At 54.8% G+C, this 25,673-nt stretch overlaps 11 protein-coding genes across 11 annotated transcripts; 6 read left to right on the forward strand and 5 right to left on the reverse strand.

Annotated features, from left to right (window-relative positions):
- Positions 1–498: 498 nt before the first annotated feature.
- PHACADRAFT_53330 (uncharacterized protein) lies at positions 499–654 on the reverse strand (the record flags this gene model as incomplete). Its single annotated transcript, XM_007396503.1, has 1 exon — positions 499–654. A coding segment is annotated over one exon (156 nt), but the record flags the coding sequence as incomplete, so codon positions are not given.
- Positions 655–808: 154 nt separating this feature from the next.
- On the forward strand, positions 809–1,816 carry PHACADRAFT_258728 (uncharacterized protein). The gene is made up of 4 exons (XM_007397332.1): positions 809–1,224; positions 1,282–1,332; positions 1,389–1,484; positions 1,545–1,816. The coding sequence occupies exons 1-4, from the start codon at positions 1,129–1,131 to the stop codon at positions 1,722–1,724; spliced, it is 423 nt and encodes a 140-aa protein (XP_007397394.1). The 5' UTR covers positions 809–1,128; the 3' UTR covers positions 1,725–1,816.
- Positions 1,817–2,001: 185 nt separating this feature from the next.
- On the reverse strand, positions 2,002–3,878 carry PHACADRAFT_185597 (uncharacterized protein). The gene is made up of 5 exons (XM_007397333.1): positions 3,051–3,878; positions 2,967–2,998; positions 2,701–2,907; positions 2,361–2,648; positions 2,002–2,308 (listed from the first exon to the last, which is right to left on the reverse strand). Exons 1-5 carry the CDS (start codon positions 3,529–3,531, stop codon positions 2,189–2,191), a joined length of 1,128 nt encoding a protein of 375 aa, XP_007397395.1. The 5' UTR covers positions 3,532–3,878; the 3' UTR covers positions 2,002–2,188.
- A 42-nt stretch (positions 3,879–3,920) lies between these two features.
- On the reverse strand, positions 3,921–7,222 carry PHACADRAFT_197144 (uncharacterized protein; the record flags this gene model as incomplete). The annotated part of the gene is made up of 19 exons (XM_007397334.1): positions 3,921–4,131; positions 4,183–4,247; positions 4,301–4,497; positions 4,547–4,654; positions 4,708–4,773; positions 4,822–4,945; positions 4,997–5,078; positions 5,130–5,228; positions 5,281–5,454; positions 5,506–5,723; positions 5,778–5,885; positions 5,940–6,017; positions 6,070–6,161; positions 6,217–6,331; positions 6,381–6,533; positions 6,586–6,794; positions 6,859–7,026; positions 7,080–7,105; positions 7,158–7,222. 19 exons carry the CDS (start codon positions 7,220–7,222, stop codon positions 3,921–3,923), a joined length of 2,358 nt encoding a protein of 785 aa, XP_007397396.1.
- A 230-nt stretch (positions 7,223–7,452) lies between these two features.
- Positions 7,453–8,565, reverse strand: PHACADRAFT_258731 (uncharacterized protein). The gene is made up of 7 exons (XM_007397335.1): positions 8,476–8,565; positions 8,312–8,423; positions 8,181–8,258; positions 8,089–8,125; positions 7,957–8,035; positions 7,729–7,905; positions 7,453–7,676 (listed from the first exon to the last, which is right to left on the reverse strand). The coding sequence occupies exons 1-7, from the start codon at positions 8,552–8,554 to the stop codon at positions 7,573–7,575; spliced, it is 666 nt and encodes a 221-aa protein (XP_007397397.1). The 5' UTR covers positions 8,555–8,565; the 3' UTR covers positions 7,453–7,572.
- Positions 8,566–8,678: 113 nt separating this feature from the next.
- On the forward strand, positions 8,679–10,378 carry PHACADRAFT_175228 (uncharacterized protein). The gene is made up of 6 exons (XM_007397336.1): positions 8,679–8,730; positions 8,777–8,828; positions 8,880–8,964; positions 9,018–9,182; positions 9,241–9,469; positions 10,050–10,378. The coding sequence occupies exons 1-6, from the start codon at positions 8,690–8,692 to the stop codon at positions 10,075–10,077; spliced, it is 600 nt and encodes a 199-aa protein (XP_007397398.1). The 5' UTR covers positions 8,679–8,689; the 3' UTR covers positions 10,078–10,378.
- A 495-nt stretch (positions 10,379–10,873) lies between these two features.
- Positions 10,874–11,436, forward strand: PHACADRAFT_210501 (uncharacterized protein; the record flags this gene model as incomplete). The annotated part of the gene is made up of 1 exon (XM_007397337.1): positions 10,874–11,436. Exon 1 carries the CDS (start codon positions 10,951–10,953, stop codon positions 11,434–11,436), a length of 486 nt encoding a protein of 161 aa, XP_007397399.1. The 5' UTR covers positions 10,874–10,950.
- A 512-nt stretch (positions 11,437–11,948) lies between these two features.
- On the forward strand, positions 11,949–14,082 carry PHACADRAFT_258735 (uncharacterized protein). Its single transcript, XM_007397338.1, has one exon. It carries the CDS (start codon positions 11,954–11,956, stop codon positions 13,805–13,807), a length of 1,854 nt encoding a protein of 617 aa, XP_007397400.1. The 5' UTR covers positions 11,949–11,953; the 3' UTR covers positions 13,808–14,082.
- A 2,300-nt stretch (positions 14,083–16,382) lies between these two features.
- PHACADRAFT_98202 (uncharacterized protein) lies at positions 16,383–17,678 on the forward strand (the record flags this gene model as incomplete). The annotated part of the gene is made up of 5 exons (XM_007397339.1): positions 16,383–16,709; positions 16,758–16,813; positions 17,180–17,381; positions 17,490–17,508; positions 17,566–17,678. Coding segments are annotated over 5 exons (717 nt in total), but the record flags the coding sequence as incomplete, so codon positions are not given.
- A 363-nt stretch (positions 17,679–18,041) lies between these two features.
- PHACADRAFT_163117 (uncharacterized protein) lies at positions 18,042–19,045 on the forward strand (the record flags this gene model as incomplete). The annotated part of the gene is made up of 2 exons (XM_007397340.1): positions 18,042–18,884; positions 18,965–19,045. 2 exons carry the CDS (start codon positions 18,042–18,044, stop codon positions 19,043–19,045), a joined length of 924 nt encoding a protein of 307 aa, XP_007397402.1.
- A 1,991-nt stretch (positions 19,046–21,036) lies between these two features.
- On the reverse strand, positions 21,037–21,850 carry PHACADRAFT_175233 (uncharacterized protein). Its single transcript, XM_007397341.1, has one exon. It carries the CDS (start codon positions 21,263–21,265, stop codon positions 21,083–21,085), a length of 183 nt encoding a protein of 60 aa, XP_007397403.1. The 5' UTR covers positions 21,266–21,850; the 3' UTR covers positions 21,037–21,082.
- Between the last annotated feature and the right edge of the window lie 3,823 nt (positions 21,851–25,673).

Raw genomic sequence — 25,673 nt, forward strand, 5'->3', positions numbered from 1 at the left:
ACCATTACCGCACGCTATGTTGGGCTGACCCTAGGGCCGGAGCGCGAAGCCCGAAGAATTGCGTTCTCGCTCGGCGCTGTTGCCTTCATTATGCCATGACCTTTGTTTCCAGCCCTTCCCATTGTTGCTCTTACCTCTGCCAACTTCACGACCTTGACATGATGTACACGTATTGCTGCCAGTTCTCGACACCAAGAAGTACTTTGTCTTACGTCTGTCTGTCCTGTTGCAATGTGTTCCAATCCGGTGTACATTCAGAATGACCCATGGAGACTCACTAGCATAGAAGAAGAAGATATGATACGTTTACGGTTATTTTCACCAGGTGCGACGGCAGGTTTGGCACTTCGTGAGGTTCACGCATCGACCAATGAGAAACATCCAAAGTTCCAAAGTAAAGTTAAAGTTAAAATATCATATCAGGCATTTAGGGTTAGGGTTAGCGCAACGTAGGTGCCAAAAAAAAATGGCCTGCCCAGCCCGAGGGCCGAAGCAGAACAGGAAAATATTGAGACGGTGCACGAGCCGAAGCTCGTACAAACCGCAAGGCTCCCCTGGGGACAAGGTCGCCGTGCTATGAGAGATCCTCACGGCCCACGAACCCATGTACGTGAAAGGGCTTGTGCCATCAAGGTAAGTATGAGGTGTTGTCATGTCGCGTCCTCGCTTATATACTGTCGTGCCCGCGCCTGCTCGCGCACGGGCCACTTGTACTTCAGGGCAGGTCCCCATCAATCACGACGTCGCGGACCCGGTCGCGGTCGCGCGGGGTAGCACTACGCTTGTTCCCTGTTTTCGACGTCGTCCCCGACGTTCTGCGTGGCATATGTTGCGCCGTGAAATCTTCACTGCTCGGTGAAGCGGACGTCTGTCGAATTTTGTCACTCTAACTCCGGCACTAGCTATAATTTGACCTCTGCAATACTACGGCGTATGTCGTTGTGCTCATGGCCGAGATATGAATCACAGCATCCTTGACTCTACTGACGTGGCTGAGGCCGGCTTCTGCAGATATAAGATGAGCTTTTCGAGGAGCCTGAGTTTTCAGGCACCTCAGAAGCTCGTCTTGGGCACAGTTCTCCTTTCACTTCCAATCTTCACTTCCTTCACACATCAGACTAGAGGATCATGTCCAGTACTGAGGAACAAAAGCTAGCGTTCTTGTCATCCCCTCGGTATGCCGTTGTTGGTGCATCCAAGGACGAGACTAAGGTCGGCACCAAGGTACGCCTGTAGTCTACAGCCTCAAATGCGGTTATTAACCATGATCTTGTGCTACAGGTGCTGAAGTGGTATGTTGAGCACGGCAAGGAGGTCACTCCTGTGCACCCGGTTCGTGCTGTTTTTTTGATACAATTATAGTCCGTTGAACTTACCTTTGTGAGCAGAAGGAGAGCGAAATCCAGGGTCTTGCGGCTGTACCCACCCTTGCAAACCTTCCTGACCCGACACACACTTCCGTGAGCGTTGTCACCGGCCCTAAGGTATGTCATCCTCACTCTGTGCGTTTGTCTGAGGGTAGCTAATGGCCCTAATCCGCGCAGGTTACGCTCAGCGTCCTCGAGCAGGCCAAGGCTCTTGGGATTCCCCAGATCTGGCTGCAACCCGGCACGGACGACGAGAATGTCACGAAGTACATCAAAGACAATGGTCTTGCCGATAAGGTCGTCTACGGAGGCCCCTGTGTTCTTCGCGAGGGCGACGGCCTGCTCAAGAGCACGTGAAGTGCTTCCGAGCACTGAATATTGATGATCCGCCATAGATGTCGCGTGTACCCGTATTTAGAAAACCCTGCTGTATAGTGTCGTACCCCTACGTAGAAATATTTCCTGACGGTGTTCCGAATCTCAAGCCTTAGGATTTGTTAGAATACTCAACATCCGTTTGAGACTGTCTACTGTTGTTTGGCTGCAGGCACGCGATAACGTTGACTGGATGGAACCCGGCTTCCACCCTTTCGTGATTTGCCCACCTGTAGCATTTCAGCCCACAGTCGATCCGGGTTTCTTGCTCTTCTGCAGACTGCATAGGTGGGATCCGAAGAGTCACGTCATCGGTGAGTGGTATCGAGCACAAACGGTACACTGATCGCACAATATTTGAGAGGAACTACAAAATGTAAACAAGTGAAACAGAACGATGTGGACAAGTAAGGGATGCGGAACAGATGCGAACGCAATACTAGCATTCAGTACTTGAGCCTTCCACGTACCATGTTCGTGATAAGATCCTTCCCCTTGATCACGCTGGTGAGCCAGTTGCCTAACATGATGCCCCAGAGGAAATCGAAGTATGACGCGCCATGCGACTACACAGGCCCTTTTAGCAACGTTCGCTCACAAGGACAGGTCCAGACTCACTCTTCCGAAGGTGATGACAATCTTCTCTGACGTACCCTTGTAGACCTTCTCCTGGGGCTGGCCCTTGAGGAAACTGACGATGTTCGGCGCGATGATGGACGCATAGCCCCCAGTTTTGCCAGCCTGCTTCTGCTGGCGCCAGTCGATGATGTCGCCCGCGGCATACACACCCGGATGGCTCTGCAACTCGAGTGTCGGCTTCACCTTGACGTAGCCGGCCTCGGTGAGCACATCCGAACCGAGCGTGTTTATGACGCCTGTGTTAGGCTTCGAGCCAAAGGCCTGGATCTGCGAGGGTGTCAGCGCGGGATGCGGGATTCTGAGGGAAAAAGGGACGCACCACAAGGTCAACACCCTTGATCGTCTTGCCCCCGCGCGTGACAATGTCGGTAGTGTGGAGAGGCTCAGGGAAGACGTCGATGTAGTCCTGGTTTATAAGGGTAACCCCCCGGGAGAGAACCTTCTGCTCCATGCTCTTCCGGAATTTGTCCGGGTACACGTCGTTCAGCAGTCGCGTGCCACTATGAACAAGCGTGACTTTGGTGTTCTATGTAGATGAAGAGCTATCAGCGGCACCATAGGCCATGACAATCGCACCATGCTCACCGGATACGCGTCGATAATCTCGCCGGCAAGTTCTAGACAAGCTGTCAGCATTATATCTGGGAAGGAGGGGATGACGCAACTTACCAATACCGACCGCACCACCGCCCGCGATGACCACATTCTTCGCCTGGGCGAACCTCTCGCGCCAGAGCTTGATAGTCTCGCGCACCTCCTTGTCTGAATCTTCAAGGTCGGCGACGCCTGGCCAGATGGAGCCCGTCGCGAGGACGAGGGCCGCATAGTTAAGCCGGTCGCCGTTCTCGAGAACGAGGACACCACCCTTGCCAGGAGCAGGTTCCTCGATCTTCACGAGCTTGCCCTGAACAAAGGTCGCCGGCATGCGGTCGTACGGCACGAGCACTCTGTCCTCGAGCCGCCCAGCGTCGGAAACGCCCATCCGCAGCACGGCGAGGAGGTGCACGAAGTACGGTCGCGCATTGAGCAGGGTGATGTTGTACTGTGTGTGGTCGAGCTGCTTCGCGAGGGCATTTACGGCATCGACGCCGGCATAGCCTCCGCCGACAATGACAACGTTCTGCTTTTGCTCGTCAATTTTCTTGGACATGTCGTTGGAAGCTTTGGCCGTTCGGAAACGCGATCTGTGCGTTTGGGCCTTTCCCACTCGCGGCTTTATACGCGCTCGTCGTCGACATACCTAAGCATTATCGGCCCTGACTCAGCGTTCGTTTGACGAGTTTGCACAGCCCAGTGAGACAACGACCACCGTCTTACTCAGCAATCTGTTTCACGGAATTGCTCGAGGTATCAGAGTGTATCAGCCCGAGGAACATAGAGTAGTTCCTATGAGAAGAGGGAAATTGCTCGTCTTTAGAACTTCGGCCCGTTTGGCGAGGACAGTTGTGTCCTTCTCGTGAGCGTCCAGAGCGATTTTTCTGACGACCATTAGCTCGTCTATCAGATGTTACAATAATAACTCTACCATGTATACAGGAATCACCGTCGCAATACCCTACGACCCCACGACATTGCCGCGTGAGTCCAAGTAGTAATAAAAGTCCAATTTTGTTCCACAATGCCCTCGAATTGGGTCTCGTCCCATCGCGAGCGCCTTTCACCTGTTTCCGTCAGCGTATACTTCAAGACGTCCTTGACGGTGACAAGACCACAGAGTACGCCTTGGTCTTCGACAAGAATCACCCGAGGCCTTTGCAGTTGTTAATGAACATGACAAAAAAGTGCGCGATGGACAACTTACCCCATGCGCTTGAAGAGCTGCATGACAACCTCTAGCGGTAGATGTGGAGAGACTGAAAGAGGCGTCTGTGTCGCTCATGATCAGAAGACGGCGATATTACTTGGTATATGCGCAGTACCTGGTTTACCCAAGGCCAAAGCTTCAACACTTCGTGCGTCGCAGTTGTCTCTATGAGCTCCGTAGAGATATCCTCGTCCATACCCACTCCGGCGCCGGCGACGATATCAGAGAATATCACTTCCTCGTGGTCCTCATTCGCAGATGCGAAAGAGCACGGTGTGTCTGGTGCAATGCCCTGTATCTTCCTTGTTTTATCTGTGTAAAGGAGTTAGTAATACCGGACGTCGGCACAGGAGCAGCGTACCTAGCACATATCGCAGCTCGGCTCTATCAATATAGCCTGAGAGAATGTTACGACCATCATTCGTGACGACGGGATATCCTTGTACGGCCGTTGAGCTGAGTGTCTCCTCTATATATAAATATTAGCTCCGTGTGATACAAGTTGCTATACGTTTTACGAACCTATTTCGCGGACTGTAAGCCCTGTCACAGGTAGAGTGTGAAGGCCAGTGCGCATCACTCGGGACACTAAACGAAGCTTCAATCATGTTTATCCGCAAGTAAAAATCTACTCACCAGGCATGTTATACGCGTGATCATCTTTATCCAGGAAGGGGTATCCGTTGAATCGTATTGCCTCATCAGCAATGCCTGTGGTCCCGAGGAAGTCGCCGACAGCCTTTGTGACAAGCAAAACAATCTAAGGACGGTTTAGCGCTACGCGGACAGGAGAGCCAACGACGACACTGACCATAGTCGGGAGGATATATGTTAAAGCTCCAGTGAGTTCGAACATAATAACAACTACAGTCACGGTGATTCTCATCACACCACTAAAGCACAGTAAGGATTGGAACTATGTCGTCCAAGCGCGGAATACGCACCTCAGCGCTGCAGCCGCCCCCAAGAATGCGTATGTGCCGGGAGTAATACATGGGACATCAGGCTGACAAACGGCAAATATTCCTGATTCCTTGTTCGCGCTGCAGTAGTTTTGAGTAGGTACGAGCTCGAGCAGGTGGAGACAGCACGTACTTCCACAAGGCCTTCACGATTATACCAATCATACGGCCAAAGGTTGCACCAACCGCCATCGAGGGGACGAAGATACCACAAGGGACTTTAGAGCCATACGAGATCACGACTAGAGCTACACGAATGATGGTCGCGAGAAACAATGAACTAGCAACGGACCACTGGACAGACGTCCTTCATGAGCCATCAGCAAGGGAGTTCACATGCACACTGAGTCAAACTCACTGGCACAGATGGTCGTAGTCACCTCCACCTTCGCATTCGCGGAAAAGTATGGACATGCCTTCAGTCATGTCGATTCTGAGAAATCTGTTCCAATATGCAATAACACCAGTGAGCGTCGCAAGCGTCGCCGCTTCTACCACTGGATAGTTGACAAGGTGCTTTTTACGAAAAGCGGCCCATTGCATGTTGAATTTGACCATAAAGGCGCCATATAGTCCCTGCGTGGATGCATGATCAGCGTAGACGCGGAAAAAAAATGGAAATGTGCGAACCCCAAAGATACCCAAGATGACAAAGAAGATGATCTCGAAAAAGTGCCAATCGCGGTCGTACGTGACTTGGAACAAGACAAGCTTGCCGCTACGGTACGGGTTCATAGCCTGAGAGGGTGCAGCTCAGATAGTAATCTAGAAGTTGAAGGACACTGCACCTACGGCCAACGTGATAGTGGCGACCAAAGCACAGACGAAACTCCGCCACATCGTCTTGATGCTAAAATTGCTAGTCATTTCCTATTACTCGATCTTCAGCCAATGGAGCTCAAACTGAAAGGCGCAATCTTACCTCGATAGAAAATAGCACGCCTCCAATTGGCGAACCAAATGCTACGGCAACACCAGCCGCACTGGCCGCGGTAAGGATTTCTCTCATCTTTCCTGTTCAATATGATTCAGGAGACATTGACCTGGCGAGGGTTGTTCAGTTACCCACCATGGCTTTTCGAAAAGCGAGTAAACAGACCAGCTACAACGCTGCCTACGCAGCACGCCAGGTGCACTGAGGGACCTTCCTTTCCGACTGACAGCCCAGATGCGATGACTAAAGGCTAAGTCCGGTAAGTCGTGACTGCGTCGATGATATCAGAGGAGACCCACCAGAGTCAAGCTCTTGATAACGAGGGTCGAGAAGCTAAGGAATCCCTTCATGACGAATCCCGCCAGGATACATTTGATTTCTGAGATACCTGAGCCCGCAGCGTACTTCGCAATGTTCTTGACCAGGTGGGCAGCGGTGGAAGAAAAGATAGCCTTGAAAATACTGTAAGCCGAAAGATTCTAATAGAATAACCCTGAGGCGTACCGCGAACACGACATATATGATCCATTGTGTAAGAACGGTATCACCCCAAAGATGCCAAGATTCGCAGCCGCTCTCGTCCTCATACTCAATTTCCCAACAGCAGAATTGTTGGTTCAGCCACCAGCCGTCATAGCAGTAGCCGTTCTTGAGGTCTGAGAGCCATTCCGTGATAATGGAAACAAGTGCGGCGATTGCGCCAATGCATGCTCCTGTACGCCGCGAACAGAGACAGTTGAGTGCACACAGTTTCGTGAAAGTGCTCATACGACGCACCGACTAAACTGACGACGAGCCAGCTCTGTCCAGCATCCCATATCCTCTTGAGTTGGACCCATGCCCACTGCAAAGAGACTTTGCTTCGTGGTCCGCGGCGGACGGTGTGAAGCTCCCTCGCCTTTCGGATACGCCTGTTTCGCTCGATTATGGAATCTTGTATCCAATCTGCGGGGGTATTCAGGGTGATGTTTGTACGTCACCATGTGCTTCTGACATACCAATAGTGGTGAAATCCTCGTAACGCCTAGTGTTGCGTGAGACACGGCAGCTAAAGAGCGGGAGAGGGCGATGCTAACCTAATAAGTTCAAAGTCCTCATCTCCTTCGCCTTGCATATTCTGCGGGTGTCTAGTCGAGGTCATGAACGCATCTGGGGAGACAATGAGGGCGGGAAGCAACTTCGTTCGCGCGTAATGAGCGCAGTTTACAAGCGCGTACTAGTAGGGCAGACGCGTCTACTGCTCTGTGTCACTCCAAAATGAATGTTGTATCTCCAACATAAGCACACAAAAGCCATATGGGTATTGAAATGAAATCGTTGCATGACAGCACGAAAGGATCACCGGGTGTCATAGAACGTGCAAAAGTAGTGATTTAAGCATAGCTATGACAGCGTTGTATTAAGGATGTCTTGGTGGGCAGGGCATGCGAGATCTCTAGATACACAGGTGAATGCTCAGGTATATTGGCTGTTCCAGATGACTGCGTTTCTCTACGGCATGATGGCACTGAGAGTGATGTTGCCAATAGGAGTGGAGGCAAGACCCGTAGACGCTTCCCTGAACTCGTTGGCGTTGCTGACCATGAGTAGACCCACTACAGCGAACTGTCATTGACGACTGAGATAGAGGGTATCGACAACGCTTACCAATGAGACCAAATAGCCCGAGGATACTGCCGAAGACCTCCACAATAAGTATCTTAACGAACAGATTAGGGTCGGCTGCGTCGGCTAAAGCAGCAGTCGAACCCGTGATTCCTACACAAATACCGCAAAGTAGGTTACATGCCCCTACTGTCAGGCCTCCCCAAAACAGTGCGAAGCCTACGAAGATGAGTGAGACATGAGATATTCCGACACATTGAAGCCACGCACCGGTGAAATAGTTCTCTCGTGTGTAGAGCTGCAGGTCAGGGATGTTGGTGATCTTAGCGGAGTACACAATACCAATGATCTATGCACTATGGTGAGCACGTCTATTATGAAATATACGCGTAGGGTACGCACGACACCATAGATAGCCACAACTTCACAGAAAATAATACTTAGAATAGCCCGTCAGCCTGGCAGAAGCCCAGAGCATCGTTTGAATAACGAACCTGATCAAGTTCTTGGTCCTGATGCGTGGTGCACGAACACCGCCTCCGAGAATGGACGAGCCAGTAACGAAGATTCCCCTTCAGTGGTGGTCAGTTTAGGGTTAACCGCCAACTTGAGACGTAAGACGTGCCATCCCGCGCCAAGCACGCTCAATCCAATACACAGTCCAACTCCCAGTGATGCCCACACAAATGGGCTTGTCTCTTCAAGGAACCGGCCTACGTTGAACGCTTCACCCGAATCTGTACGTCACGCGTGAGTATGCGTCCCCCTGGACACAACAACTCGACGTACCAGTGAAAAGCAGGTACAGTGCAATCACCACTATGAGGAAAGAGGGCAAGCCATATGTATAGTACGAATAGAGGCCCATGTTGTAGGGTCAATGTAGATGGCTGTCTGCGGTGAGCTTGCGGATCGGCGGAGATGTACCTAAGCGCCTTCGACGTTCAACCCTAACCCTACGTGATGACGGCGGCAGTCACCAAGTCGCGGGTTCGTTCGTCCCATGTATCATCTACTCAAGGGTCTTCACGAATATCTGACCAGGTAGGACTCAGCGTAATTCGATGCTGAATTATACTAACGTACATAGGAAGGAAGAATTCTCAGTGATCATCCTGGGTCTTGATGGAGCCGGGAAGACGGTACGTACGCTGTGCCTTACATGCTGGCATGCAGCTCAGTCCTATTCAAAGACACTTCTCGAGAGGATTAAAACTCTTTACAATGATACTCCAGGTCTCACGCCGGACAAGATAGGACCTACCGTTGGGCAGAACAGTACGTGTTGCAGGAGAAGCCGGTGGTACATAATTAGCTCACCTTCTACTCAGTGGGCAAGATTACGCTCCCATCCACTATTCTCAAGTTCTGGGATTTGGGAGGTCAGCGCGGCATTCGATCTATCTGGCATCGCTACTATGATGACTGCCATGCTGTGGTCTATGTTATCGACGCCTCGGACCGTGAACGCCTGAGCGAAGGTTGGGAGGTCTTCGGTGAGTCCAGTTTCTCCCTGACACCTTACTTCAGCTTAACATTGGTAAGCAACTTAAGAAAACATGTTGTCTGCACCACAGATTCTTGGTGTACCGCTGCTCCTCCTTGCGAACAAGCAAGATAGCGCCGAAGCGCTGTCCGTAGAGGAGATTCGGAATGACTATGAAGACTGGTACAGGCACAAGCTCGAAAATGCACGGAGGATCTATGTTTCTGAAGATGAGAGCGGACTCCGTCGAGAGCGCATTGCCAGTCTGGATGTCATGGGCATCTCTGCTCTTGAAGGGTATGGGCCTGGAAAGGGGTGTGTGTATCAAATGCGGCCTCGGTGCTGTGGGCGCTGAAGCTTCATGTCCTCACTGGTTCTGCAGTCTGAAACTGTACTTGCAAGATTGCGCCTCCATCAATGGCGCTGACATCTTCCAACAGATGCGCATGACCCTCCAGTTCTACCGAGGTCGGTGCCGCTCGTACGCAATCCTCCATGCACATGCCTCATGCACCATTTCCAGCCCGGTGGCACCACAAGACCCATTGTCAGGAGTTAACTCGGCCTACGCACAACGGATTTAACTCGAAGGACGCCTTCCACCTCGAGACGCCTGGCGGTGCCAAGGTCCTCAACCTCGAGCACGTCCTCGGCACAGTCGAGGTCCGCAAGCGGGCTGACATCGTCACCTTTGACGTGCTCCCCGCGAGCCTCGCCAGCCAATGACCCCTTCCAGGATGCTGTCTTCCATGTGTCGAATACCGACGTCGAGATACCGACGTCGAGATTGCGTTTTTCAACGGCGAGATTGCCAAGCGCAGCAGCCGGCTAACGAAGGTGTCCGTTTCCGTGAGCGAGATCCGGGCAGTGATTCCAGAGGACAAGCTCGGGAAAATGTGGACTGAATTTTATGAAACATATGGCAGCCCGTTCAAACCGCTAGGCATGAGCTATTAGATATTCGATGCACTGGAAGTATCATGTACTATAGTCGAGCGAGGTCCCAGACTTTGCGTGAGGCTTTGGTGGGTGGAGTTATCGGCATCTGCGGCCACAGGGCAATGTCAAGCTGGCGGACTGTCCAAAAAGGTCCGAGCCGCTCAGCGGGCGGGATGTCATCCGTATTAAGCGTGGGGTGGCCGCGGCAGTCCCAGCTACGCTTCACTCTCCCGCACCCTGGTCTTCCCTGGTCAAAGCCAACACCTGATGAGATGATGACAATGGGGGACAGCGAACTGACTTGCCTGCGTCTACTGTTCTGCACACGGATAAATAGCCAGTCAACCGCGGCTCTAACACCTGTCCTACATGAGTATATTTTTAGTGAAATATTACTTCTCTAGATAGGCCATCAGAGGCAATGGGATTGCTGTAAGTCATGCTCATCTCATCTACAGGTGTGGACAAGATGACAGTGCTGGTCTTTTCCAGTGTGGCTCATATGTCGTCGTTGGGACCTGGATGGTCGCCTAGATTATTGCAATGGGAGAGGATGACTTCAGAGCCCAGTGGATTGCGGCTACAGTAAGTAAGAACGCGAGTGCTTGATGCGGACCAATAGCGAACGAACGTCGCTTGAAGGTGTTGGGCCGACTAGATTCCCATAACGTGGGCTGTTACGGCAGAAACTGGGGTAGTAGCTCGCACCAGCCTAATGAGCTCTTGGTGAACCTTCTCGTCAACACTATCCCCAAGTCGTGCCTGGCAGCACAATGGTAAGCAAGAGATCCAGCCCCAGACGACACGCGCACCAGACAGTTTGGCGTTGAGCTGCTCACATGATGGTCATCCATGCGTACCCGCACACTCAGCATTGTCTGCGCCCGCACCGGAGCAGAAGCGAGGAGAACTCGCCGAAAGGGTCAGCATCTAGCCGGCTGTCTACAGCCTCTCCAAGTACCAGCCCGCTCAACGGCACGTTCTACGTTGGGAGCGTCGTGGCGAGCGGCGGTGACTTCAAGAATCATGAGACCACGACGGCCATGACGGCCACGGCGACCACGACGACCATGCGGGCGCGTCGCCTTGTCGAGTCACGCGAGGAATATAGCGCACATTGGGCACCAGGCTCATTAGAACGCCCGGATGGCAAGTACAAGGCGCGCGGTGCCATCTGGGCTGCCTCCTGCCAGCCCCCACCGCCACCCCCGCCGATCTTGTCGAGAACGAGCGGAGGGATCAACTCGGCACCGTCGTTGCAGAGCATATCGACGAGCGCATCTTGTGTGAGCATTAGCTCGAAGCTAGCGAGGCTCGTCGTTTGACTGAGGGCGTGGAGTTCGCTGAGAGTACATTGACCGCAATTGATCCAAAGGGAACTCGCGAAGACCAAAAAAAAGCTGATTTATGCACCTTTGACATGGGGCTCCGTGTCGTCAATAGTTGGGCAGGATAAGCTACTGCAAAGTCAGAGATGTTAATTTATTAGTGGTCGTATTCACGTACTCGGGACTTTGAGCGCACCAATACCTATCTCTTCATTATTTCCCTCTCATAGAGCCTGACACATAGCACTGCATGCGTAAGACAGGGCTCCATACACCTCAACGCCATCTCACGACTGCGGCCAGACTGAGGACCGCACAGTGCGGCAAGTTCATCCAGCTCCGCGCTGGCTGGGGTCCCGGCCTGATCAAACAGGGCGCGCGTCGGGCCCCGGGCAGTCCTCGAACCGTAAATTGAGCGCTTCTCGACAATGAATCTAGGCTGCCGTTCAGCATCTCCATAAACATCTCACTCGTCTTTGCTTTGTTTGTAATACGCAAACCTGTATAAGCAGCTATGGATTTGCAAGCGACGCTCGATAGCGCACTCGCTGAAGCACAAGAAGAATGGGAGGAAGGGGACGAGGAGTATGACGAGGATGAATACGATGCTGAAGCCGAAGAAATTGCTAAAAGGCTAGGTGACCAGCTTCGGGCCGACATCGCAAGGGCACAAGCAGAAGCCAGTGCGGCTCAGGCTGCTGTATCCACCAGCACTGTGCCTCGTGCTACAACGGCACCTCCGTCCCCGGCTTGCGCAGAAGCTCCCTCTGAATCTCAGGACTTTGTGCTAGGTCCTTCTCCTCCGCCACAGGTCAAGAAACAGGAGGCTGCGTTGGTCACCGTACGAACAATTCTTTCGTTCGCTTACAAGGACCCTGTGGTTCGCGCATCACTCGCTGCCCAGGTTGTCTCGTTTTCAAGCGAAAACACGAGTGTCCTGGACGTCCTCACGCGCTGCGCCACCTCCGGCACCATTGCGAAGGAGCTCGCCAGACCGCTCAGCGATGCCGTGGTCGCGCTCGCAAAGTCCGAGGTGCTCTTCTCTTCAATGCGAAATTCAGATGCTGCCGCCATCCAGCTCGACAAGGGCAAACGGAAGCGCGATCAGATGGAAGAAGACACCGGGGACGATCGTTTTGCCAAACGAGCAGCCATTGAATACCCCAATATCCTCGCGCAGATCTCGCAGGCAGTACGGACGATCTCTGCCGCTTTCTCGTCGCATATGCAGACAAACGGTCCGCCAGAACCTCAGCTCATTGCACTAATACAATACCCTCTACACCAGGTCTACCTGTTTGCTGTTACGTCGGTGCCGCGAGCACGTCAGGAGCAAATACACTTGCTCCAGGAGCTGGGGGCGTTGATTCAGATGCTTGGCGTTCTTAGCAAGGTGCCAATTGGCCCCGCACCAACACCATGGGGAGCTCCTGCTCCCGCGGCGCCTCCAGACATCGGCACTGCCGTCTATCCATGTCTCGTACCCGGCTGCACGAAGACGTTCTATCGCCTGTACTCCCTACGGACACACCAACGCCTGCACGCTCTCGTCGACCGCCCGTACCGCTGTCCGGTGTGCCCGGCATCATTCCAGCGGAACCACGACCTCAAGCGGCACACGAAGCTGCACGACAACACGGCGTGGAAATGCTGCGGGTGCGGCAAGATCTTCTCGCGGCGGGACGCGATCAAGCGGCACAAGGACAGTCGCGGGCGCGGCGGCAAGGGACACGTCGACCTCGCATGCGCAACGGCCGAGATCGAAGAAGTCGAGGTCGACAAGGAGGAGGGCGAGGAGGACGCGACGCGCCGCGCCAAGCTCTGGAACGGCATCGTCGCGAACCAGCTGGCCACCGCGGCGAGTGTCCTCCCGCCTGGCCACCTCGAGCTGCACAGCGAGCCCGGTCCGGGCGTCGAGGACGACAAGACCGAGGAGGGCGAGGTCCCGCCGCACATCGTCGAGCACGCGCAGGTCGTGGCGCTGCAGCTGTACCCGGTCATCAAGAGCCGCGTCGCTCCTGCCGTCCCCTCCTCTGCGTTCCCGCCCGCGCCGAGTGCTGGCCCACATCCGACGCTCGCAAGTGTCATGGCGAGGTCGCTCCCGCCGTACCAGCCGCCTGCACCGCCGCCTGCGTCGGACGCCCTGACGAGCGCGGCGAGCGAGCCTGCGCCTGCGGCGGAACAGCCGGACCCCGCCGCGTCGATCTCGCTGCCCTGGCTGTCAGAAGAGCAGACGAAGCTGCTGGAGGAGGCGATCGCGCAGGCGGCGGCGGCTGCCCAGGCTCAGGCCGAGGCCGAGGCGGCGCTCGAAGAGGAGGGAGAGGACGAGGACGAGGAAGGGGACGGGGACGAGGTGGGCACCACTTAGCCTGTGTCTTGGACGGTTTCGGGCGTGAATAATCACTCAAGACGCCTGACGGTCACCGCTATCGTCACGGGTGACGAACCTTCAAGGGTACTCCAAGAACGGGGCTGTACCGGCGTTCTGTTGTGCCCGTAGTGGATTGTCGTGGGACAGGCTTGGAGATGATGATGTGTACGTTGGTATTAGACGTAAGCCGGCACTTGGCACCCCTCGCGGCCGGCAACGAGATCATGGCGTGCTGGTAGGATGTCTTCGTCGACCACTAAAGCGACAGAAAGTCTAGATCATAGCAGACACATTTGACACAGTGACACTGCCGATGCATGCCGGTGAGGCTAGAGATGCCAGAGTGGACACGAGTCCCAGGAAGACATGGTGATTGAGCTAGAAGAGCTGCTTTTGTCAGCTGTTACAGGGCTCTGCATGGCTCGATCGGTATGTCCCTGCACAATAGCGGCTTTCTGCCGTTAGTGGGCAGAGACATATTGAATGAGCGTGCATCGCTGGACTTTCGCTGAGAAGCTGTAGTGCAAGACTTTGGAAAAATTTTGAGGGCAGCGGGATCGGCTCAGCGACCCTGGGTCATGGAGGTGTGGTTGCACATGGAGTTAAGCACGAAACTCACGGTGCCATCTGACATCCTCCCGTCGTCGCTCATGCCCTGACATCGAAGTCCTGGGCAAAAACCAAGGCTCCAGACTAGTGCCTCTGGACCGTCAGACGACTCACGCCGCTGTCCTCCACTGTCTAACCTAGACATATTAAAGCCTGAAACGAGGGTCAACAGGGAGATCTTGCGGATGAAACAGCGACTACAAACGCGTGAGGGTAGGACCCTTGACGACGGCGACGAAAGTGCGCACGAGGAACGACAGCGAGTAGGGAGGAGAGAGCTCAGCTGCGAGTCGCAGTCGGGAGACAAGTCGGCGAAGGCTGGCAAATTTACACGCAATGACGACGTCACCAGGCTCGTGCTCGCCGTTCAGGGACAATCAAGCTCATCAATCGCCGCCACAATTCGTAGTCTAGACTGATAAGGGCGCTAAAATGTGCGCCATCTGATGCGCACTGTGCCGATCCTGCTTCTGGTCCCGGCGGCAAACGCTCCCCGTCTGACGTGTCGTTTTGTCTCCTGCCTAGTCATCCTCGCTCTCTTCTCCCGGTCCTCTCGGGTTTTAGATGCACAGGTATGTCAGACATACAGCTTGGAAACGATTAATGCCACTGGAACTGGTGCAGGGCGGCGCGCTGGGACGTGGAAGGGTCCAGAAAACCGTGCAGCCAGTGCGCCGTGGGCGTGTGACCCTTGTTATACAGATTGCGGGAGCGATACCGATGAGAGGTTATTGATCATGGGTATCTAGATTTCATTGCACACGGCCAGCTGATGTGCACTGCCAGCACTTGTGCATCGAATGGTAGCCTGCGAGACGCGGGAGGCCGTCGCAGATTGGTGGACAGTTGGTAGCCGCCGTAAAATGAGGTGGAGAGCCGAGTGAGGTTAGTCGTGGCTGTGGTGGGGTTCTAGAGCACCGGCTAGGCCACGGAGGGCCACGCGTGCAGCAGAGGAGCTGCAAAAAGAGGGCAGCGCAGAGCCAGTCATGCCTACGTTCACAGGGGTTAGCACGCGCAAATCGCCCGAGAACATCTGCCCAGACATTGCTCACGGGTGGGACCGAGATTTCTCAATGCCTTAGCATGCCGGCTCTGGAACAAATTGCCTCTTCAAATCCGCCAATCGTGTGTCGGGACCCTCGACGTGCTTGCGTCCATCAGCCGTCTCATTTGCTGGTCGGACGAGCCCTGGTTTTATGTGGCTGACGTTTCCCGCTCGCAGAGCTTTCGTTTTCCTGAACGAGAAGTGTGTGTGCGCACTGTCAGGCTTCTGCTTGTGACAAGGGAGGGCACCCCACTTCCCAGGCCGTGCTGGTAAGACACGACATATGTCCAAGCGCGGCGGCGGACGGCCCTGTCCTCGCGTTCTAGGTGAATTTAGCAAGAAATAGTCCGGATGGACATTTCCCGGCATGCGTACCCATTCATATATATGCCACTGGGGCACTGGAGCGCGTTCCTGACTTCTCTCACACTTCCTTTCCCTGACTAGGCTCTGCGTCCCGTTGGGTTCGCTGATCTTATCATTAAAGGCGGACCGGCAGCCTACTACCAGTTTATTTTATTCCGTTTGCCTTTTAGCTTTCCTCTCGCCCGCCAGGGATCCCCTGCTTCGTATCGCCCATCCTGGCCCTCAGAGTCCTCCCGCCGTCCTCCCTCGAGATTCCTTGCCTTATCTCTGCATTGTAATTGGCCTCCCGCAGTCTGATATTGCCACGCAACGACCTGAATCGTGGCGACGCACTGACAGGGCTTCGCCTGAGATCTCACTCGCGTATCTCGTTTCCAGCGCACCGCTGCAGCAGAGGCCCACATTCTGAATAGACGTTCTAAGACGCTTTTCCATCGTACGAGAGCTGCTGCCATCACGCCCTGGTTCATCTCATCTCCTGCGACATACACCGCTTGCATTCTCACGAGGGACTGACGTCCTGCTACACATCTACGTACGCCCGCAGTCAAAATGTCCCTTTCACCTGAACCACCGTTTGCGGGCTCCTCGTCTGCGTCTGCGCCAGCGCCCGCACAGGCTCATCCCCAGATACCCATCGAAGGATCCTTGCAATCGACGGCGCCTGGTGCACAGCGACCAACACTGACGAATACGCACATACGGAGCGTGGCGGACGCGCAGAAGCTGTTCTATGCGGTGCAACTCGGGATGCTGCCCAAGATCGAGCGGCGGCTGGATGCGGTCGAGCGGAAACGGCTGCGGCCGGGGGACGTGTACGTCTGGGAGGAGCGTGGCGCAACAGGACTGTTTGCGGGGGCGTCTGCGGGCGTCGCGGTCGTTGCGAAGGAAGGCATGGCGGGCCCGGCGGAGGCGGCAGGGTACGAGGTCGGTATCGAGCGGTGGACGGAGGGCCTCAGCTGGAGCGCGAGCCGGATAAGAGAGTGCGTCGTCCATTGCATTTCATCGCCTGCTTCTCCTTGCTTTCCACGCTGGCGCATGTTCTCCCGTGAAACAAGCTTCAAGCTCTACGATTTCATATTCGCCCTCCCCGTCCCTGCGCAGCGTCGCTCCAGACCTTTACGGCACACTCTGAACATCATATCAGTGTTCATATCGGCTACCTCGTCTGTCATCGAGTGGGATTTGTCGCGTGTAACGCTTAATTGAGGCTTTGGTTCCGCTTCGCGTCGTCGATCGTGTCTCGATCATGACCAATTCTTATCAGCGTACTTCATTTCCCCATTTCTCCTTGTCCTGTTTCGCCTGCAATCGAGACCGAGCGATGCTGACCGGTGTCTGCTTTACAGCGAATTCCTCATCTACTTTGAGAATGTCAAGAAGAAAGAGCGCGGAGTCGACCGTGAAGGACATCGTGCAAGGTACGTCATCCATCCTCGACCTGTGCTTTCACCATTCACCCAGGTATACAGAAGCTTGGAAAATCAAGTCTTGCGCGAAGGCGACCGAGACATGTATATCAAGCAGACGTACTCGGTGCTACGCCTCGACGTCAATCAGGAAGAAGGGACACTTGGTGCGAGCACGGCCGCCGTGGAGAGGAGTACATCGAGCGCGAATGCTGCTGACAATGGAGACAAAAAGGACATAAAGAAGAAGCCGAGAAAGTGGCATCTTAGTGAGTGCCTTGCTTCGCGGTGGATCATCGACTGATCACCCTGCGGGATCATCGCAGATGCATATTTCACGAAGTCGACTGAGGGCAATCTCAACACGATCGACACAATCCCTTGGCTAAGGGACCTTGAGGTACCAGAAGGGATCTTCACGTCCGCTCGCCAATCGAAGAAGACCGCCGGTGGCAGTGCTAGCTCCCCGTCATCTTCAGGGCCCGCATCTACGTCCACCTCCCAAGCGAAACAAGAATCGCAAGGTGAAGACGCAAGTAGTCTGGGCAAGCGTTCACGAGCCGCTCCGTCTGTTCAACGAACATATGCCGCATTCCCCACTGGCGAGCGGAGGACGCATCCCAGGCCTGTCGTTCCTGCTCCGCCCCCACCGCCTCCACCACTCCCCCCGGGCGCGGCGATTTCAGGCAGCTCGTTTGGGGCGCAGTCCGCATCGTCACAGCCGCCTGCCCGTTCGATCGTGCAAGTTTCAGAAGAGATCCAAGGTGCGCCTTCGAATGCACCGGGGTCAGTGCCGGGCGCGATGCACATCCTGGTGCCCGAGCCGAACGGCAGCGCGGTGCAGACGGTGCCGCTCGAGCCCATCGACACTGGAGTAGCGCGCATGGCGCCAGGAGGCGCGGCGAGTCCGGCGAGCGCAGGTGGTGTCCATGTGAACACTGTCGGCCTGTACAGGATGCACATCGGCGAGAGCGGTGCGAGCGAGCGCATGCGAACGGACATGTCGGAGCACCCGCGGCCCGACGCGTTCGGCGACCCGTCGGCCTTCGGCGGTACCGGCGCGTTCGGTGACGTCGGGAATGCCGGTCGACCGTTTGGGCAAGGCGGCCTCCCATCCCAGTTTGGAAGGGGCGCGTTCGAATTCGGCCAGCAGCAGCAGCTGAGGGAGCTGCAAAGGTTCCAGGAGAGACAGCACGCGCAGCAGCGGGAACAGCAGCAGTTCTACGGCGCGGGCGGGTTCGACTTCGACGCCGGGCAGCCATTCCACCCCCACACCTCGATGCAGGCGCATGCGCCCACGCAGACACGCTCACAGCACCACCTCCCGGCTCATACATCTCCCCATTCGCACTCCTCGCCGCATGCGTACTCTCCGATGCAGCGCACACTGCAAGGGTCACACGCACAGCACCCGCACTCGCCCATACACACACTCTCGCCCGCGCTCTCCGACTTTCGCGCCGGCAGCGAGTACAGCCACAGCAGCTCGAGCAGCTCCTCGCGCGGCGGGAGCGTCTCGTCGGGGTCCGGCTCCGTGCGCATGCTCGCTGGCGCAGGCGGTGCATGGTCCCCACAGTCAGGCGTCGATTTTGGAGGTTACCACATCAAAAGCGAATACAGCGAGCTTGGGATGGCGTTCGGTCAGGTACAGGGGGCGGGGCAAGGAGCGGAAGCGATGTTCGGTGCGGGGGCGGGCGACGGAGAGGACGAAGACGAAGACCTCAGTGGGTACCTCCCGATGCCTCCTCTCCCCGTCGCCCTCACCGAGCCCGCCGAAGCCAGTGCAGGCCGCAGACGCGCCACTAGCCGACGCGCTGCTTCTGACACCCCGCGCGGAGGACATAGCGGAGAGCGGAGAGTGGATGTGGCGGACATGAGCGAGCTGGGGATCCAGCCGCATGAGGGCGTTGAGGACGTTGAGGGTACTGGAGACTACTACGGGCTCGGAGGTGCACATCTGCACTTGATGGCGAATGGCTCGAGCAACGGTACGTTTGCGTCTGCTGATCATACAAGAAATGACTGAATTAAGTGGATATATGCGTGTTTCTCTCGCCCCCAGGTGTGCCAGGCTCGTCGAGCAGTCTCATTGACGCGCTCTTGACGTCCGCGTCGTCGCATCCTATGGCCATGTCTCCGCCCCCACGAACCATTTCAAATGATGCACTCTCGCCGACGATGGCTCTGCCCTCTGTGCCATCCGTACCCCCGCAGCCTATCACCATGCCCAGTGCCCCGCTTGTGCCCGACTCGATGTCTGTGTCGCTGCCCAACCTAGACTCGATACTCGATGCCAATCCCGGAGAGGGCTTGGGCAAGTACCGCCGTGCGCTTGCGCCGCTGCACCAGCTGCAGCGCGCACACCCGTATCGGTACCGCAGCCGGATCGATGACCGTGCGCTGCGGCTGCTCGGGCCTGCGCCCGCGCCTGGTGCGAAAGATCTCCCCAGGGGACTACAGCGGGAGCTGCTCTCGGACGAAAAACACCATCCTTCTATCCTTCACTGAGCAGTCGATGCTCGCTGCATACTCCTCCTCCACGGACATAATACTGCTAATCTTTGAGATAAAACACAAGGCATTTATCAATATTTACGTTTGCTTTGCATTCCCGTCTACATATGTGTCTCATGTGTTTGGTTCACTTTCGTACTCGTCATGTAGCATTAGTCGACTTTATTCACGGACGTTTCAGCGGTCCCTTGCGGCGTGGAAGACTTGGCTTGTATGGACTTGTGGCTTGGTGTGTGTGTGGTACGGTCTCACACAGAGTACATCATGCGTATTTGCCCTTTGCTTCCTTTCTGTGTATCAGTGCTGACGTCAAGCAGGTGTTCTTGTATGTTATTCAGTTATCGGTCAGTGACTCAGCCGTTTCTGCAAGTCCAGACCCTACTCCGACAGTCCGCTGCTTAAGCTCCAGGGTGCGTCCTGCGTGTACAGTCATCGCCTCTGTTCACCCGAGTCTCGTCCAGTGATTCGTTACCACAAAAGTCCCCGAGTTGGGCGTGAGTGCAATACCCACGAGCTATGAGAGGCACCCATGATGCAGAGTTTTCTGACATGTGTTCTACTGTCTTCCTCTTCCGTCAGGATGATTCCTGCCTGCAGGATTTGTGGGGCTCGCTGCCAGTTCACTCTCTGGGAGCCCCGATTGAGTTCTGAAACTCGGTCGGCTCACAAGCTCGGACACTGAAGGGTTCATGCTTCTCGCGCTATGACGCCCGCCGCCGAAGACAGGCGAGAAACAGCATCCTCTTCGCGCCGCTCTTTTTCTGGGTCCAGGCTGTCAACCTAACCCTCGCACTCACCGCCGTATCACAATTAGTCATCCGCCCGCTCCCTGCATCTCCGAAGCACGCTCGCTTTGACTTCGGTAGCTTCGTCATCACAGCAAGCGAGATCCACCATCGCGCACTTCACACACGCGTATCTCGCGGCTTTTCCGGGGCTCGCAGGCGTGCCGATCCCCTAGCACCGTCGCTACACAGGTCCGACGTCGCACTCGCAGCTCGTCAATGCGCCCGGCGGAGCCTGGGCTCGTCCGTGCGGCAAGGGTCCTCGGCACCAGCCTCGTTCACGGCCGCCACAAAGCCGCGTCCCGATGCGGAAGGCCAGACACGGCGGCCCAACGCACTAGCCGACGTCGCCGGGGCTGCCTCGGGGGAGTGTTCTGTCGCTCGCGCTGCGGAGGGCACGAGCGGGGGGCGTTGCGGGACGGAGCCGAACTGCGTCGCCCGCGCGTGCGCGCAAACCAGGCACGCGCGGCGCAATGATACCCTCTCTCGTCGAATTCTTCTCGCGCTCGTCGCAGACACGCGCATCACTCCCCCGAGGGACCTTCTAGAGTCCCGTGGAAGGTGGGGCTCCGATATGGTTTTGAGAGCTTGTCCACTTCCTTCTGCTCTTTGTACAGCAGATGCCCAAGGGCCCGTGGGAGTGTGCGTGCAGGAGGTGGCTTCTCAGCGGCCCTGCCGGCCCACCGCGTTGGCTCGGAAGGGTCTTACGACGCGTGTGGAGGTCCATGGCGCGTCATACTGACGATGGGGGTGCGTCCAAGTCGTTCTCTCGTCTGCGTGTCGGCTGGCGTTCAGACGAATTTGTATTTCGGGCAGGCCGGGAGGTGCGCGCATTTTGCCCCCCAAACTTGTGCCGAGCCGTGATGCATCTGGCTAACTAACTGCCAGATACCCACGTCGGTTCGTCGCCTTTCAGGAACGTTGGAGCGCAGGTGCACGTTGGCCCAGGGTCATGCTCCTGCCATCCTAACGTACTATTCATTGGAGCCGAGCTGGTGGCCGAGTGTATGTGTTGACAAGTGGGGCTTTAGTTCAGCCGGAAGACACATTCCTAAAGGCTTACCGTTTCAGAAGAGTTACTGTAGATTCTTCTTCCGTCGCCAGCGGCTGCCTTTCTGGTTAGGTTCCGTCTGTGTGCAGATTATCTCGTTCTTATCAGCCCTGATTCTACGATTAGGTTTCGGTGCCTAGTGCTTTGTATTTTTTTTGTAAACTGTGGATTTTTGGAGCCCAGGGATTTCTTCTGGTAAACAGGCTAAGCCCGTCAACCCCGAGACAGCGGTTCAGCCTGTTCACCCCGAGACAATGGTTCAGCCGTTCAATGTCCTGCGGCATCTAGATGCCGTAGAATTGCGCTGTCAAGGACGTAGAAATAATTAAGTCATTTTATGCATTACAAATGCTCGAAATGCTGCGTTAATAGCTCTTCCCCGCTCGGTTGTATTACTGGAATGGGTCACCATGAGGAGGGGTGCCCGAGCCCGGAATTGAGAGGTACGAGGACGGCTGTCGCTATATGCGGCTTTATGAGAAGTTCTATGCGGGCGAGCCCTCCGACGAGACCCACTTTGATAAAATATTTTTAGATTGTCAACAATTTTACCCTCGTCGCTTCTCGGAAATGAATGCTTCTGGCCCTGCCGCCTAACTGGGGGCAACCGCAGTATTCCAAGCTGGTGGTATCGCGCGAGAAGTATGCATAGCTTAAAAACTTACAGTTAATCAAATAAGGGGAAACCAGCTCACATGTCAGCCGTTTATTGAGTTACGCGAGACCGATATGGCGAGTGTTATCGAATACAGGGAAATGGCACGGAGCTTTTGGTTTTGCCTCTCTTACCGCATCTTCAGCCTAATCTCTGAGTGATATTACTCACAATATTTGAATTGCTACTAATTTTCATTTTCTATACTAAGATTGTAAATTTACATTGCATTATATTGAACGACAGTTTTGTTCTGGGGCGACGTAGTCATTCTTGGATACCTACCCAATGCGGAAGTGCGCCACGAAGACGGCAGCTGGCATTAGGCGCCCAATGGGCGCTGTGTTTCTTCCATGTCGTCAGTTCCTAAAATGGCCAATCTCCACGCAATATATCTTGAAAATTGGGCAAAAATATGCAACTGCGGCCGCAAGAGGCTGCTTTGACAAGGGCTACGAGAGTTTATTGGTTTGGTGAATGTGATATACCAGTACTGGTGCGTCGTTAATGACATCGCTCATTTGAGTACGCATATTCTGACAGCCAACATTATTTCTATAGTTCAGGATTTGTAAATCCACAGATAACTTCTAATGCAACAATATTACACGCGATACCTCCCAATTCGTTTCTCTTGGAAATACCCGGTGAATCCATGGCCTCTAGTCTCGACATTAGAAGAAAGCCTCCTGCTGTATGGTTTCTTGGATGCCGACATTTATTGATATGATCTGCGCAATTATTATTCCAGATGACACACCTTTCTACACTTCACCGTGCGTCTTGAGTGCCCTCATTCGTCTTTTTTTTCAATGCATGGCATCCAGGGAAGACGCTGGCCGGTGCACGATTGTATGCATCGGCCTGCGACTGTTCACTACGAAAACAACACCCCGGTCTCGTATGCGCAATCAGAAGGTTGTTCTTTCGGATCTTTGCGTAGACATGTGGATATCCCGCTGCTGACGGTTAGGTCGAAGATTTCGCATCACAGCTTGATCTAATGCAGGGCGGTCCGTCTTCCAAGCTGCATTCTCTATCGCAATCCCGGGCGGGGATACGGTAAGGAATGGTACCACTCCTTAGACTGACAGTGTCGTGTCCTAGATCCGATGCCCCGTGGACAGCTATCTTGCTCCTTGTGGCGACAGCGAACGCTTGCATGACAGGTCAGGCTCGGCACCAGTCTCTCACAACGCAGGGTTTTGCTACGAAGGGGTTTTTGCGTAATGCCTGCGTAATTGGTACGTTTGTGTTAACCCAGGGGCTGCCATTGCTAAGCTGGCACTCGTCCCTGGCCAGTATAGGAGGTATTGTATTGCCACGCAATACATTGTGAGTTGTGTCAAACTGCGGAGCTGTTGAACGCCTGCACGACGGTGCTATACCACATCCAGTACATATGCCTCTCCAAACGCCGCACTGCAGCGGCCCGCGTTGACACCCGACGCGGCAGATGGGTTTACTCGATATGTATGGCATGCCGGTAACAGCGCTTCTCTTTTATTTGTGGGATCCCAATGTGCCAAGCACTCCATCGAGATTGTGTGAGGCATCGGCCTTATTAAATCTGCGAAGTGACCAGTCACAGTAGTCGCATCTATCGACACGTTTGTCTGTTTGCAGGTTTCGGCTCGGGAACATTACCAGAACGGTGACAGAGTTCCAGCGCCGGAGTCTGGACAGAACTCAAACCTTAGTATGCTGAAGTCGCTTATCGGAAAGGGACCCGATTGCGCCCGGCTCCTCATTGCACTCCACAGCCAAGAGAAACGCGGAGTGCCGTCTGGAAAAGGCAGCCGCAATGCCATTCTGCGTGCACAACGCTGCGGGTGTATGTTTAAGAATGCCTGACAGGGTGCGTGGTCGCTGACCTCATCGAGCCCGGCCCTATGAGTAATCTATTATGTGCGTGCGTCGATGCCGACGTGTTTTCCAGTTCCGCATCTCGAACTGGCACGATAGTCATCAGACATTGGGTTGGGTCTACCCCACAGCGTTAACCGACCCTGAAGCTTTATCTGACAGTTGGAAACCGAAGACCGGTTCCGGATCGCGCGCTGGCGGCCTTCCCGGGTGCCTCGATGCCGCAGGCTTCTCGGTGGTAGTATTGGGCAACTCTCGCGCGATGAAATTCTTCGCCGGCCTCCAGACCGCGATGGCGTTCATTGTTCTCTATTCGGACGCAGCACGTTCATGCCCGATTTCTACGTATCACACGTGTGCAATTGCCGCGCATAATTCTTCACGAGCTTGGATCTGCGCCCAACCAACCGAGGCACGGGAACCGATAGAAGCGATGGTCGTTTGCCACAGAGCAGTACGACTGCAGCAACCGATAACGTAAGGCGCGCACTCGGTTGCCAGGCGGGGATATTCTGCCGTAGGGTCTCTTATCGAGGCTATTACCAATTACATACTTCACAGGATCTTCTGGGGGCACTCTCAATGCGCCACATCTCCTCGAGGCTTTCACATCCGCTTCCCGATGGCATTGCGATTGCTTGGCCAATAAAAAACAGCCTTGCTACAACAGATCCAATGATCACAACCAAGCAGGTTCGCATTGAATATTGAAGCTTTGAAAGTCCGACATGAATCTCAAACTTGGATCGTCTTCATTTGACCGTATCGCCAAGCGAGATGACATGGCACGTATAGGTACACAGCGTGCACGCGATATTAGGACGACATACACAATGCCAAGGTGAACCCACACTCACCGAGATATCAATCCGAAACTTAATGTGAGCTAGACTTGGTGTCGGTCGAGCTCCAGTTTCATTAATTGTAAGCTCGCTTCTAGGTAAGCCGCGTGTCTCGCAGGAAAGCGAGCGAGAGAATTACGTACACACTTAGAGCTAACTTTTAGCGAATAGACTCGTCGATCGTGTTAAACGTGTTGGAGTTTTCACGCACAGCTCGGACAATGAACTCGCAGGGTCGTGCGCGGAATAACCCGGTATTAAAGGCCCTGAGAAGCCCTCGGACGCGTTTACATCACGCGGAAGTACGGTGGTATAACTCAATGAACCTTAGAGGTGTGTGGTATACGTCCTGATGCGTCTGAGTTGGCGGCAGGTGGCGTCGTGTTCCCGCCAGACCCCGCCACTCCGACTCCGCCCCGGTCACGAGCGGACAGTTTTTTACACACAAGGCACGCCCGCCCACTTAACTGCATATGGTCCCAGGCAGCACGCGTAAAGTAGTAATACATTAACCAGCTCCGTCCGCTCGCTTAGGTGCAGACTTCTACCTGCCAGGCAGAAGGAGGACACCCCGCCGGGCGGTGTGCGCTCTGTCATCTTGCGTGTCACCCCAAAGTGCATTTTCTGCTCGATAAGCCATCACAATGTCCCCTCTCTGACCATGTCTCCTTTTAGTCAACGCCGCTCGCCCATCGCAAGGGACAGTTGCGCCAAACATGCC

This window comes from Phanerochaete carnosa (assembly GCF_000300595.1).
Source record: "Phanerochaete carnosa HHB-10118-sp unplaced genomic scaffold PHACAscaffold_6, whole genome shotgun sequence".
Taxonomy (NCBI): Eukaryota; Fungi; Basidiomycota; class Agaricomycetes; order Polyporales; family Phanerochaetaceae; genus Phanerochaete; species Phanerochaete carnosa.

Bases quoted from the DNA above. Each gene is read 5' to 3' on its own strand.
- PHACADRAFT_258731 (XM_007397335.1), bottom strand. From the start codon at position 8,554: ATGGGCCTCTATTCGTACTATACATATGGCTTGCCCTCTTTCCTCATA. The intron at 8,126-8,180 runs GTTCGTTATTCA...GGCTATTCTAAG, and splicing joins AGGACCAAGAACTTGATCAG to TATTATTTTCTGTGAAGTTG. The intron at 7,677-7,728 runs GTAAGCGTTGTC...AGTTCGCTGTAG, and splicing joins CGGGCTATTTGGTCTCATTG to TGGGTCTACTCATGGTCAGC.
- PHACADRAFT_258735 (XM_007397338.1), top strand. From the start codon at position 11,954: ATGGATTTGCAAGCGACGCTCGATAGCGCACTCGCTGAAGCACAAGAA.
- PHACADRAFT_258728 (XM_007397332.1), top strand. From the start codon at position 1,129: ATGTCCAGTACTGAGGAACAAAAGCTAGCGTTCTTGTCATCCCCTCGG. The intron at 1,333-1,388 runs GTTCGTGCTGTT...CTTTGTGAGCAG, and splicing joins AGGTCACTCCTGTGCACCCG to AAGGAGAGCGAAATCCAGGG. The intron at 1,485-1,544 runs GTATGTCATCCT...TAATCCGCGCAG, and splicing joins GCGTTGTCACCGGCCCTAAG to GTTACGCTCAGCGTCCTCGA.
- PHACADRAFT_185597 (XM_007397333.1), bottom strand. From the start codon at position 3,531: ATGTCCAAGAAAATTGACGAGCAAAAGCAGAACGTTGTCATTGTCGGC. The intron at 2,908-2,966 runs GTGAGCATGGTG...TCATCTACATAG, and splicing joins AGATTATCGACGCGTATCCG to AACACCAAAGTCACGCTTGT. The intron at 2,649-2,700 runs GTGCGTCCCTTT...ACACCCTCGCAG, and splicing joins TCAAGGGTGTTGACCTTGTG to ATCCAGGCCTTTGGCTCGAA.
- PHACADRAFT_175228 (XM_007397336.1), top strand. From the start codon at position 8,690: ATGTATCATCTACTCAAGGGTCTTCACGAATATCTGACCAG. The intron at 9,183-9,240 runs GTGAGTCCAGTT...AAGCAACTTAAG, and splicing joins CGAAGGTTGGGAGGTCTTCG to AAAACATGTTGTCTGCACCA. The intron at 9,470-10,049 runs GTATGGGCCTGG...CAGTGATTCCAG, and splicing joins GGCATCTCTGCTCTTGAAGG to AGGACAAGCTCGGGAAAATG.
- PHACADRAFT_175233 (XM_007397341.1), bottom strand. From the start codon at position 21,265: ATGGACCTCCACACGCGTCGTAAGACCCTTCCGAGCCAACGCGGTGGG.